Genomic DNA, 13,790 nt, shown 5'->3' on the forward strand with positions numbered 1-13,790 from the left:
TTCCAGTCTCAGGCAGGGCTCAAAAATACAGAAGGTGTAAGGCAGTACATGAACTTACAGTTTTGGGGACACAATCCCAAATAGATAAATAGATAAATAGATAAATAGAAGGGTTGCATCAGGAAGGGCATCCAGCGTAAATACTTTGCCAAATTAAATAAGCGGGTGAAAGATCTGCTGTGGCGACTCCTAACAGGAGCAGCCGAAAGAAAACATTCAGTGTTTACAATATTGAACATGATTACAGGTTCGAAGACCTGCAGCCCAGAGGCCTTCCACTGTCCCGGCTCACACTGTATACCTCAACGCTGGAAGTGTGATGGGGACAAGGACTGTCCAGATGGAGCTGATGAGGGAGTGAAAGCTGGCTGCCGTAAGTGTCCACATCTGTATTACAGAGGTTAAGTCACATGATGTTCGATGTTTGTTAGTTGTTTTTGACCATTCATTTCTTGACAACCTTTTTTTCTGCTTCCTCTCTCTTCTTATCTCATCATATTATTTTGTAGCGAACAACAAGACATGTGATACCAACGAGTTCCAGTGCCAGAATAAGCAGTGCATCCCTAAGCATTTCGTCTGCGATCATGACTTGGACTGCCGCGACGGTTCAGACGAGTCTCCTGAATGTGGTGAGTGTGTTTGACGCAATTATGCCTCAGTGTTTAAATGTACAACATCAGACCTCAGACTTCAGAAATGGAACTAAACGGGCACAAAAACTTAAAATCAAGTGGAAAGCCTTTCCTGAAAATAGTGCGACAGTTATTCCTGAATGAATTGTTTTTTAAGACTTTTTGTCCTTCTTTAAACAGAGTACCCATCCTGTGGACCCAATGATTTCCGCTGTGCTAATGGGCATTGCCTGAAGCAGAAGAACTGGGAGTGTGATGGCGAGTTTGACTGTCATGATCACTCGGATGAAGCCCCCAAGAACTCCCGCTGCACAGAACCAGGTACGGGCGTCTCCTTTGTCCTTTCCGTAGACACCATATGTCCTCATATATTAGCTTTGCTGTTGCGTCTGTGCTATCAGTGTGAAAATGGAAAGTACAGGTTCAGTGCAGCTATACATAGAGCCATAAAATCTAGATGTCATAAAAGCTTTGGACCAGAGCCAGCAGTGTAATGTAGTGTGTAAAGTGTGTGGGGGGAAGGGTGGTGTTGGATGGCGGCTTGTTTTCCACCTTATTAACTTCTATCCTGCATGTGGGGAGTCACTGAATTATTGAGCTTGTGGAAAGGGATTTCCTAAATGGGATTTAAAGTGTTTTTTTGTTTTTTTTTGCCTCATCTGTAGATTCTACTACAAACTGCGATTCAGCCACATTTCCTTGTGTGGAATATAAAATGAGGAATGCATTTGCTCATGAATATTAAAAAGAAGTCTTTAAATTTTAAGATTTTGAGATTGTTTGAAGCTGTGAAGTCTAATTGCAATTGGCCGGTTATTTGTGTGTCCACAGAGAAGCGCTGTAATGACTCGGCACACCTGTGCAATAACGGCAAGTGTGTGAGCTCGGACGTGCTCTGCGACAGGAAAGACGACTGTGGCGACGGCTCGGACGAGCTCAACTGCTTCGTTAACGAGTGTCTCAACAGCAAACTCAGCGGCTGCACCCAACTCTGTGAGGATCTCAAGATCGGCTACAAGGTGAGTGTCCTAACCTGAGGACTAGTTTTGATCAATTCCACTCCAGAAACATCGATTATGAACGGCTAAATAGGTGAAAAGACACACAAATAGTACTGTGTAATTAGAAGGGATGTCCATATACTTTTGGCCAGGTTTCTATTATTATAGTTCAGATGTTTTAGCCAGACCCATTGCTAACAGATTTAAAAAAAATGAATGGTACAAAATACAAACTATATGCTTTCAACTTTTTGAGAACAGTTTGGGGGACCATCACCCTGTGCCCCTGTTCTCAAAGACATGGTTTGGTGTGGCCTGCACAAAGCATATAGAATGTCAGTTGTGGACCAGACCTTCCCTGATTGGAACTTTCTCCATCACTGCAGACAACTTAATATGAATACCCATGGTTTTTGAGTGGTATGTCCAACATGCCCGAGGTCAGGTGTCTACATATTACTTTGGCCTGTATGCTGGGTAGATTAATGGAAGAAAGTGGGAAATGATTGACCGTCAGCCGCAAAATTGCTGGTACCTTTGTATGGCATGTGCACTTATCTCAAGTCCACTCATTTAATTCAGGTTTTTTCCTTTAAATTGTCACATGGCTCTAGCTTTGTACTATTAAAATTTTAACGTTTAAAAACAAGTCTGTAATTGTCATGTGTGCATGATTTGTTGCTTTCTGTGGCGTCCTCAGTGCCGGTGCGAGCCTGGTTTCCGTCTGAAGCACGATGGGAAGACATGCATGGACGTGGATGAGTGCACCACCACATACCCTTGCTCACAGCGCTGCGTCAACACCTACGGCAGCTTCCACTGCCTCTGTGTGGAGGGATACGCAGCGCACACTACCGACTCCACCCGCTGCAAGTCCACCTCTGGTACGACTTAGCCACACATGCACACCCACATTCTTATTCACAGACTCATTCAGTGAGGGAGTCGTGTTTTTTACCCTCTTGGTTCACTTGAAATGTACACACACAATGTCTTTTGGCTTGGAACTTACATGTACGTATATGAACGAATTAATAAGCACAAAAATGTTTAATTTGTAGGATTTCACACAAAAATTAGTAGTAATGGGGAAGCAGAATTGTCCAGCAGACAAATATTAATCAACACTAGACTGGAAAGAGTTACAGAGCCACAATAAACACTTTAAAAGCCCTGTCAAAATGTTTCTTCCAATTTAGCTGTTTCCAGTTCCCTATTTTACCACCCCCGCTGTAGAAAATATATTTAAATGGTTATCGATTTAACCAGTTAATCTTTTTAAGTGGAAGTCTGTGTGTCTGTACATTTGATGATTTTTCTTTGTAGAGGAGGAGGCTTTCCTCATCTTTGCTAACCGCTACTACCTGAGGAAGCTGAACTTGGATGGCAGCAACTACACCCTCATCAAACAGGTAAGAACAACTTCCTTTGATTACTATAAAGATCAAAGTGACTTTGAGGAGACTTTCTTTATTCTGTCCTGTTTGTGTGTAACAGGGTCTGAACAACGCCGTGGCTCTGGATTACCATTACGCCGAGCAGATGATCTACTGGACTGATGTGACCACGCAGGGCAGCATGATCCGCCGCATGCACATCAACGGCAGTAACGTGGAGGTACATCTGACATACTGCTCACATAATCTCTTGATTGATTTATTACTCTGAACATAATTCTGATTTTCTGTATGACCTCACTGCAGGTGCTGCACCGGACATCTCTTAGCAATCCGGATGGTCTAGCTGTGGACTGGGTCGGAGGAAACCTGTACTGGTGCGACAAGGGCCGGGACACCATTGAGGTCTCCAAGCTCAACGGGGCTTACAGAAGCATGTTGGTCAACAGCGGCCTGAGAGAGCCGAGGGCAGTTGCTGTGGATGTGCGCAACGGGTAAGCACTGAAACACTGGTCTACAAACCTAAAGCTGGTCCTGAATTTTTTCAATGAATTGGTGGTCATACCTTAGCATATGTCATTTTTATTTGTTGGTACCTGATAAAGATCTTAACTTTTTAATAGGTACTTGATCCTGATCAGGGTCGTTCTGGGTCCATAGCCTAATGAAAAAGCACACCACAGGAAATCACACACAGACCCATTTACTTATTTAGATAAGCCAAACCCATTTAGTCATATCCAATTCCCCAGTTCTGACTTTCTTTGCCGTTGCAGACCTCAAGTCGAGGAGAGTCACAGATTAGAACACGCACACTTGCTGGTTGCTTCTTTTCACCCGCCAGAAATGTAGTCTCACAAGCATGGAATCAAGCATTCATAGTGCAGGCGCCTCAACCAGCCAGCAGAGGTCGCAACTGCAGCAGTAGTAAATAAGGAACTCATTTGACCTCCCTCCTTCATGTCACAGCTAAGATTTAAACTCAAGAGCTGGCGATATCAGCGATGATGGGCTAATGATCGGCTACACTGGCAACCCTGGAAAATAACGTTTCTGTTATAAGAAAGGCCTGGCTGGCATCATGTATCTGCATCTGTTAATAAAAAAGGGGTGTAAACTCAAAGCTTAGCTGCGGTGTGCACATATTGTTGGCCATGTTTTGACTGTATAGCTTTAAAACCACATGCATCTGTTTAGCAGCTAGAGGGGAACCCTAGATAACCCACTGATCCAGCTGTTGCAGCCCATCATAGCACTACTGGGCTTCATTGCTTTGTGCCTCTGGCTTATTAATTGTTCGTGTGTGTGTGTGCGTGCGTGTAGATATCTGTACTGGTCAGACTGGGGAGACGTGCCACACATCGGGCGTATTGGAATGGATGGTACAAACCGGAGCGTCATCATCAAGGACAAGATCACATGGCCCAACGGCCTCACGCTGGACTTCATCAACGACCGTATTTACTGGGCTGATGCTCGAGAGGACTACATCTCCTTTGCTAGCCTGGATGGGACCAGCAGACACATTGGTGGGCTCTCTCTCCCTCTCTGTGTTTTTTTATGTAAATGCCGAGAGTGAATATAGGTTGTGTTGCTCTGTGTGTGTTTAAGCGTTTGTTCTCCCTCTGCAGTGATGAGTCAAGACATCCCACACATCTTTGCTATGACTCTGTTTGAGGACTACATTTACTGGACGGACTGGGAGACCAAGTCCATCAACAGAGCACATAAAACTCTGGGCACCAACAAGACCATGCTGATCAGCACTCTGCACAGGCCCATGGACATTCACATTTTTCACCAGGACCGACAGCCTCCAGGTGAGAGAGCACTTAATGCCGATCCCAAGCCTGTATAAAGATATGTAGACTTTTTTTTGGCAGTACAAGACTCACTTTATTTCTTTTTTTTTTTTGTTGTAGTTGAGAGTCACCCATGTCAGGTGGATAACGGAGGCTGCAGTAACCTGTGTCTGGTGTCTCCTGGAGGGGGGGGCTACAAGTGTGCCTGTCCAACCAACTTCTACTTGGCTGCAGATGGAAAACAGTGTCTGTCCAACTGCACAGCTAGCCAGGTGGGTGTCTGTTGCTTCTGCTGTCCATTTATCCAGGACAGGTGTTAATGCTAGGTCCACAAGAGACTAAAAAATACATTGAATCCCTTTTTTGGGTCATGTGACTCGGACTACCTGTCAAATCAAATCATTGTATGTGGCGTCATATCAGTTGGCGATTTAAACTGATTACTTTGATCATTATTGTAATGGCGTCAATGGCAATTTTGATTGGATTTATTTTTATGTAGGAAGGCACTACTCTTCCACGTTACACTTGGCCAGTACAAATCTCTAAAATCTTTTATTTAAAATATTAATCAGATTTAACCTGCAGTTCGATCCTAGCCTAGCATTGTCCTGTCTCTATTGAGGGCAAGGCCCCTGTCTCTTTCTTTACTATGAGCTACATTATAGGAATGTAGACAAAAAAAAGGAGATAATACGTTGTCCACAAACCTTTGCCCAGAACTGTATAGTACTTAACAGACAAGCAGATATCATCCGACAGATGCACCCCCTTAAAAAGAATACCATGAGCATAAGGTTTACATTTAATGATTTGCTGTTTGCCTGCAGTTTGTGTGTAAGAACGATAAATGCATCCCGTTCTGGTGGAAGTGCGACACCGAGGACGACTGCGGAGATCGCTCCGACGAACCTGCCGACTGCCGTGAGTATCGCGCTTTACTTTTATCTTTAGCTGTCTTTCAGAATTTCATACTGTAAATCATAAATCATTTTGTCTGTGTTTAGCTGAGTTTAAGTGCAGGCCTGGCCAGTTCCAGTGTGGCACTGGGATCTGCACCAACCCAGCCTATATTTGCGATGGAGACAATGACTGCCAGGACAGCTCGGACGAAGCCAACTGCGGTATTTCTGTCCTCATGAAAAACACGTACACATATTTAGGTGCAACGATTATAAATGTGCTTGTTTTGTGTAACCTGGCTGTGTTCTCGTGTCTGGTGTAGACATTCATGTGTGCCTGCCCAGTCAGTTCAAGTGTTCACACCCGAGCCGCTGCATTCCTGGGATTTTCCGCTGTAATGGCCAGAACAACTGTGGACAGGGAGAAGATGAGAAAGATTGTCGTGAGTATTTCTGCCATGTAGCCGGCTAATTGTAAATTGCGTTTCCCCTCCCCTTTTACCAGATTTTATGGGATTTTGCTTTCATTATATTTTGCTTGCTGTTATTATTTGCCAAAAATACATTCAGTATTATTTAGTCATTAAATGCTAGCATAAACATACACATTTTTTAAATAAATAGGACAGCATGTCAAATTCTAATATAAAAAGAATGGAGAGATTTGTACATTTGGGCCACAATATTTGGTCCACACCTAGAAAAGACTTTGGATGTAAACCATACCATTCCAAAATTATGGGTTTTCAAATGAAGTTGGCCACTGGTTTTGCACCAGCAATAGCCTCCAGTCTTTTGGGGAGCCCACTTTCCAAGATTCCAAGATTTTGGAGTGCATCCGTGGCTATTTGTGCCCTATCAGTCCACAGACCATTTGTGAGGTCAGGCACAAGAAAGAAAGACAGGCTTGGAATTGACTTTCCAATTCATTCTGAAGCTGTCTACTGGAGTGTATTTGTCAGCGTTTGTGCCTATTCAGTACAAAGAGCATTTGTGAGGTCAGGCATTGAAATTGGATGACAAGACCTTAATGGCAACTGACATTCCGATTTGTCCCAAAGCTGTTTACTGGGGACAAATGTAGGGTTTTGTACAGGACTGTGGTGTATTGTCACACCAAGTCTTGACCCAGACCTGGCTAGGCTTTGTGTACAGGGTTACAGTCAAGCTAGAACAGGAAAGGGTCTTAACCCAAGTGTTGCTGAACTTAGGGGTGTTCACATATGCCTGAATAGATCCATATCATAGTTGTATTACACTTAGTTTTGACAGTTCTTCTCCCCCACCCATACATGATCGAAAACACACTTTTGTGTTTATAAGTGGTTCTGACTTTTCATGTTTGTTGTTCTTGTAGCTGAGGTGACCTGCGCACCCAATCAGTTCCAGTGTGTCATCACTAAGCGCTGCATTCCCCGAGTCTGGATGTGCGATCGCGACAACGACTGTGTGGACGGCTCTGATGAACCAGCCAACTGCAGTAAGGAAATGCATTACACAACAGTTCATTTCCAGAATACACCAAACCCTGCTGTTCACAATTTCTCAGCTTATATCCGTGCTATTAAAATACTTTCCCCGAACTGCCCCGAAATATAGCTGTTTTATCTGTTTGATACTGGTACAGTGATGTCCCGTTTAAAAATCTCCATGTAAATGAATGCAGTTTTGAAAAGTATACGGTCAGGCGTCTATGTGTATATGCGATTCGCAAGATCAGATATCAGGAATCGATGATCTGTGTGTTTTAACCTCCGTGTTTTCCTCCCCGTGCAGCTCAGATGACTTGCGGCGTGGATGAATTCCGCTGTAAGGACTCCGGCCGTTGCATCCCCGCACGCTGGAAATGCGACGGCGAGGACGATTGCGGCGACGGCTCGGATGAGCCCAAAGAGGAGTGTGGTAGGCACCCCTTTCTGTCTTGGTTTTGGATTAGGATCAGTTGAGCTTCGTAAGATTTTGTACGTTCGATGTTTTGACTTTGATCTTTGTGATCGCGGCAGATGAGAGAACTTGCGAGCCTTATCAGTTCCGCTGCAAGAACAACCGGTGTGTCCCGGGCCGCTGGCAGTGCGACTACGACAACGACTGCGGTGACAACTCTGATGAGGAAAAGTGCGGTAGGTGGTCAGCCTGTCTGACAGGTTTTGCCAAACATGGGAAATAAATTATGGGAAACGTAGTCCTTACATGTATTCTGATAGATGCAGGTGGGCTAAAGTTAATGGTTTTTATAATAGGGTCATGCTCATTTTGTGTCTGTTAGAACTGAGAAGGAACACAGATAAGGGTAGGTGTTAATATCCAAGTAGAATACACTACATGACCAAAAGTATGTGGACATCTCTTGAATTAGCTTAGCTGGCTTTTTTTTAGCCACATGAGTAACAAGTGCATATAATTAAGCATGTACACATGAATCTTTATCAACACGCCTAGCCCTGGTCCACCTTAATTGCTGATGTGTGAGCTTAAGACCACTATGCACAATTCCAAGCATTGGCTGGAATGGTACAAAAACACCTCCTATTGGTCTCTGAAATCTCTTTTTAGAATTGGGGCAGGGCTTTAGGGAAGGTCCTTTGCTAGTCCAGGATGGATGGAGTTGTAGCCTAGTGGTTAGGGTGCTGGACTATTAATCAAAAAAGGTTGATAGTTTAAGCCCCACCACTGCCAGGCTTCCACTGTTGGGCCCTTGAGCAATGGCCCTAAACTTCAATTACTTAGACTGTATACTGTCACAGTGCTATAAGTGACGTGAATAAAAGCGTCTGCTAAATGATGTTCATCAAGCCTTATTGAAGTGATGTTGGGATGTACTGTCCACATACTTCTGGTCACGTAGTGTATATGGTATGCTAAGTACGTGTCGTATTCATTGACTCGGAGCTCGTGTGCATGCGTTTGCCTGCCATATCTGTTTGGTTTGCACTGTTTCACGACATTGCTCACATTGCTCATGAATGCCAGTCACTTCACCTTCTGTTTGTTGTTCTTCATTCCACTCTGACATGGTGGCTTGAATCAGAGGTAGGTCACACCTCCATCCACTTTCTTCTGCTCCTTTCCTCTCTCATAACCATTCTTTTCATTTTATGCATCCTCCTAGTGCGGAATGATGTAGTCCCGACCACCCCTACAAACACGTTGCTTCCTGTTTTATCTATGGCATTGTGGTGATCCTTCCTCACTGTTCAGTGTGAACGACTGTGTTTCTCCAGCATAGAGACCTCAAGGCTGCGATATGCTTTCTCAAAACTTTTGAAAGCCCAGGGTTTAATAAAGCAGTTTATAGATCAGAAAGGGATCTTAGCTGTCCATTAAACAAGATGTCAGGTAGTACACATGCAATAGTAACAAACAACAATAATAAGACGGTCAATTCAGTTCCCATTAATAACATTAATAAGACGGTCAGTTCAGTTCCCATTTTCGGTAATTTAAAATTTTGTCCACTTCCACCTCCCTCACTGGCTAAGGAAGGGCTGCAGACCAGCCCTCACCCCATTCGACACATGTATTTCATGTATGTCTTCAGCCATGTGGCAGAGTTTAGGCTCCGCCCACAACTATTCATACATCTTTACTGACCAATCACTGCAGAGGTGGGTGAACATTTTCTGTGCCTCTGGTTCAGAGAATGAGTTTTTCCAGCTACCCTTTCACCCCAATACGAAGCGCATTTCCCACCATCTGGGGTCAGTCCACGATTGCATGTACAGTAGCATAAAGCAGCCTGATTACTGGTCCAGTCTTGTTCTTTTGAATGCCCAATTAATTATGATTATTCCTATAGAACTCGCTGTGGTTGTGAAATAATTGGCATGAATGTTTTCCAGTCTTTTGATCCTCTTCCTTCGTTCCTTCACTCTGTGTTAGACCCTTATTTAAACCTCATCTATGTTTTCTGTATGTACTGTATATTCTGACCCTCTTTGTCTATGATGTCTTGTCAGTAGACATGCTGGAGTTCTCGTTTTACTGTTCCAGATGAAGGACTGTGTGTGTGTTTGTCTTCCTCAGTGCCACGTAAGTGCTCAGAGAGTGAATTCTCCTGCACTAATGGTCGCTGCATCGCCGGGAGATGGAAATGCGATGGAGACCATGACTGTGCCGACGGTTCTGATGAGGTACTAAAGCTGAAAATCACGCTTTCGTTTCTGTTTACTGCCTATATGTTTGTCTGTCATATTTTGTTACTCATGCTTTCAGTCACAGTAATGAGTAGCTGTGAACATGAGATTATTTCTATCCTGTCTATGAATTGGGCATTTTAAACCATTAAACATTGTCTTTCTAGATTAAAAGTAAAAGAAAACAGAAAAGAAGAAAAAGAATAGAAAAAAAGATGTCTCACATTTCTACTCTTAAAGAAAATTCTAGAATATATCGGAAATTGATTGTGTCTTCCTGTCTTTGGTGGTGTTGGTACTAATTCACTATGTAGTGCACAGTATGCAAGAAAGCATGGTAAAGACGTGCTCGTGTGTGTGTGTGTCATGCAGCACGGCTGTGATCTGAAGTGCGACGGCGACCAGTTTCAGTGTAAGAACGGCCACTGCATTCCAGTGCGCTGGCACTGCGACGACGACGCCGACTGCATGGATGGCAGCGACGAGGAGCAGTGTCACAATGCGAGTGAGTGTGTTCTCGTATTAGCATGTCTTGCCAGTGTGTCAGAGAACTGGATTCCTCAATTCTAGTCCTGAAAGCCTAGAGCCCTGCAAAGTTTCAAGCTTTTCCATAGTCCCAGTGCTTGTGAGCTTAGAACTAAGCCCTTCATGAGCTTAAGGTGTGTGGCACAGGGAAAGTTTAAAAGAAAGAAAAAGAAAAAAAAAAAAGGAAAAAATCAGCATAAACATCCATTTAACTTCTGTCTCTGAAATGTTTTGTCATACATCCGGTTCCGTTTCTCTTTCAGCGAAACGCCTCTGTCCCAGTGACGAGTTCCAGTGTAACAACACTCTTTGTAAACCTCTGTCCTGGAAGTGTGACGGAGAGGACGACTGTGGGGATAATTCAGATGAAAACCCAGAGGAGTGCAGTAAGTACAACTTCTGTGTACTTCACTATAACCAAAAACAACAGCAATTTTATAGCTGCAATACAGTACCAAAAACAAAAAAATGAGTGATGTTCTCCTTCAGGGAAGTTCATCTGTCCACCCACTAGAAACTTCCGCTGCCAGAACGACCGTGTGTGCCTGAGGAGCAGCAAACGCTGTGATGGCATTAACCACTGTGGAGACAACTCGGATGAGCTGAACTGCGGTAAGGATGGAATCTTGAAAATTAAATGAATATTTTGCATGCGGAGTGATTGAATAGCATGATTTAAGTTCACACTGTCAGAAGCAGATCATTGAATATGAATTTAATGTAAATACTTTTAAATAGCTGAGCAAAATGTTATTTTGATGAATGAGGGCAGAGTGAAGCAGGATTAAGTGTAATGTATGAGGACTGAATGAAACAGAATTACATGTGATAAATGAGGACTGTATGAAGCAGGATTAAATGTGATGAATGGGGACTGAATGAAGCAGGATTGAATAATGAATGAGGACTGAATGAAGCAATATTGAATAATGAATGAGGACTGAATGAAGCAGGATTGAATGTGATGAACTTAAGTGCTTTTGTACAAAGTTAATATTGAAATGACCTTATGACTCTAATGAAACAGATGAGCACGTTAGCAAGTGTGGAAAGGAGCAGTTCAGGTGCAGTACCGGCAAGTGCATCAGTTCCACGCTGCGCTGCAACTACTTCAATGACTGTGAGGACTACGGCTCGGATGAGATCGGCTGCAAGTTAGGTAAGCCCTCACCAAATCTTTTCATTTCGCCTTTTCGGCCTAAAGATTATTTGTCAAACAACATTTAAGTAAATGCAAATCATACCTGCTTATTCAATTTGTATCGGAATGCCATTTGGTTATACAAACTTGAGAACCTAAAGCCTTCACAAGTGGGCGTTCATGTACACGTTTATTTTGTGTTTGTGCCTGTTAAAATTGGTTAATTTAATTATAATTATTTTTCTCTGCGACCCTTTTTTATCGCGACACAGGATTTGAAAAATCCTGCTGTAGAAATTAAAGCAATAGAAAAGCTAAAATCAAGAACATTTGATTATGTGACGGGTGTTTTTGTGCACTCAGACATGATGAACGACTGTAAGAGTAACAAGTCTCTGTGTGGAGAGACTGAAGAGGTTCACTGTGTGGTCAACGGCACATATTCCTTCTGCTCCTGCAAACCAGGCTTCCAAAGCAATGGCACCAGCAACTGTCAAGGTTCCCACCTTCCTTCGTTTACACACACACACACACACACACACACACACACACACACAAATAGAAATGCTAATCTGGACAAAAAAACGAAGGCGAAGTTGGTGTTAAGTTTACCTGATGTTTTCTTTTTAGACAAGAACGAGTGCCAGCAGTTTGGGGTGTGTTCTCAAATCTGCAACAACACCAAGGGTTCCTACAAGTGCAGCTGCGACAAGCACTTCACCAAGATCAACAACACCTGCAAGGCTAATGGTAAATCTGACATTTGTACACATACTCTGTATGACCAAAAGTATGTGGACACCTAGATATGAGCTTATTTCCAAAACGACTAGCATTAATAACATTGCCTCTTTTTACAGCTGTTAGCTTTCACTTATCCAAGAAGGCCTGCCATGAGGTTTTGGCCAGTGTGTGTGAGAATTTGTGGTCAGTCAAAAAATGAGTCATTCAGTCAGTTTTCCAATTCATCTCCAAGGTGTTCGGTTGGATTAAGGTCCGGGCTCTGTTCAAGCCACTGGGGTTTCATACAAAACTTCAAAACGTCAAAATCATGTCTTTGGGGGCCTTGTTTTGTTCACGGGGCACTGACATTCTGGGACAGGAATGGGCCTTTCCCAAACTATTGCCCCAAAAGCTAAAAGCATGTTTTTATGAGATTGGTATTAGTAATACTGCCAGTGTTTGTTAATAGAGACTATGTCTGTATGCTGTTGTGTGTTCATAGCACCACCGTAACCAATAACATCCATGCAAACATCTAATTGGACCCAATATATAATTGTTTATACATAGATGAACCTTGGAAGCCCAAAACAGAACCCATACTCGAATCATCCTGATCTTTTTGTTGATCTCTGCTTCTGTTTCTCAGGTCCGACCAACAACAGACAGGTGCTCTACATTGCTGATGATAACGAGATCCGTAGTCTAGACCCAGGCATACTCAACTGGGTGTACGAGCAGACCTTCCAGGGTGATGCCAACGTGCGCATCGATGCCATGGACCTGCACGTCAAGACCAACCGCATCTTTTGGACTAACTGGCACGCCACCGGGATCTCCTCCTTCCAGCTGCCCTCCTCGTCCTCGTCTTCATCCGGGACCTCAACCAATTCCCACCGCAACACACGCCAGAGCGAGAGAGCCGTCACCAACCTTGAAGTACGTACGCAATGCTAGCCTATCTGCTAAAACAAACTATAGAAATAGTTACTTGGGTTGTTGTAGTAGAGTTTAAGTCTCTTTTTGTTTGTTTTATTAAAATATATTTTATTAAATCTGTTTTCTAATACAGATTCCTGGTCTGAAGACACCCAGAGGCATTGCTGTGGACTGGGTTGCTGGGAACCTGTACTGGACAGACTCGGGCCGTGATGTCATCGAAGTGGCCCAGATCACTGGCCAGAACAGGAAGACACTTATCTCTGGCATGATCGATGAGCCCTATGCTATTGTGGTGGATCCTCCAAGAGGGTGAGATGATCTTTAGAAAAAAACATCTGCATCAAGGTTCACCAACAGCAATTACACATCATGTAAATATAATAAAAAAATTGAATTTGATGCCTGCATATCATCTCAGTAAAAGTTGGGACAGATGCATGCTTACCCCTGACACTGTTTCATCGTTTGGTAATTTAGGTCACTAATTGTTGCCGTTTTGCCCTATTCTGCCCATTCTTGCTTGATACAAGTAAATAATTGTACTTAATAACAGCTTTGGTGAGATTTTGAAAATTTTATGGTTGTTTTT

General features: G+C 43.3%; 1 protein-coding gene across 1 annotated transcript in view; it reads left to right on the forward strand.

Annotated features, from left to right (window-relative positions):
• Positions 1–13,790, forward strand: part of lrp1ab (low density lipoprotein receptor-related protein 1Ab) — a 146,247-nt gene that overhangs the window by 119,254 nt on the left and 13,203 nt on the right. Inside the window, exons 52-77 of the mRNA XM_063016137.1 lie at positions 248–373; positions 510–632; positions 816–956; positions 1,467–1,654; positions 2,337–2,520; positions 2,963–3,048; positions 3,134–3,253; positions 3,340–3,527; positions 4,357–4,562; positions 4,665–4,853; positions 4,956–5,107; positions 5,666–5,759; positions 5,843–5,959; positions 6,061–6,180; positions 7,095–7,217; positions 7,514–7,639; positions 7,741–7,857; positions 9,761–9,867; positions 10,243–10,375; positions 10,659–10,781; positions 10,885–11,007; positions 11,423–11,554; positions 11,900–12,034; positions 12,167–12,286; positions 12,909–13,198; positions 13,332–13,510. Of these exons, the coding sequence (XP_062872207.1) occupies positions 248–373; positions 510–632; positions 816–956; positions 1,467–1,654; positions 2,337–2,520; positions 2,963–3,048; positions 3,134–3,253; positions 3,340–3,527; positions 4,357–4,562; positions 4,665–4,853; positions 4,956–5,107; positions 5,666–5,759; positions 5,843–5,959; positions 6,061–6,180; positions 7,095–7,217; positions 7,514–7,639; positions 7,741–7,857; positions 9,761–9,867; positions 10,243–10,375; positions 10,659–10,781; positions 10,885–11,007; positions 11,423–11,554; positions 11,900–12,034; positions 12,167–12,286; positions 12,909–13,198; positions 13,332–13,510 (3,742 nt within the window). The remainder of the gene's footprint in view (positions 1–247; positions 374–509; positions 633–815; positions 957–1,466; positions 1,655–2,336; positions 2,521–2,962; positions 3,049–3,133; positions 3,254–3,339; positions 3,528–4,356; positions 4,563–4,664; positions 4,854–4,955; positions 5,108–5,665; positions 5,760–5,842; positions 5,960–6,060; positions 6,181–7,094; positions 7,218–7,513; positions 7,640–7,740; positions 7,858–9,760; positions 9,868–10,242; positions 10,376–10,658; positions 10,782–10,884; positions 11,008–11,422; positions 11,555–11,899; positions 12,035–12,166; positions 12,287–12,908; positions 13,199–13,331; positions 13,511–13,790) is intronic.

This window comes from Trichomycterus rosablanca, chromosome 19 (genome assembly GCF_030014385.1).
Source record: "Trichomycterus rosablanca isolate fTriRos1 chromosome 19, fTriRos1.hap1, whole genome shotgun sequence".
Lineage (NCBI taxonomy): Eukaryota > Metazoa > Chordata > Actinopteri > Siluriformes > Trichomycteridae > Trichomycterus > Trichomycterus rosablanca.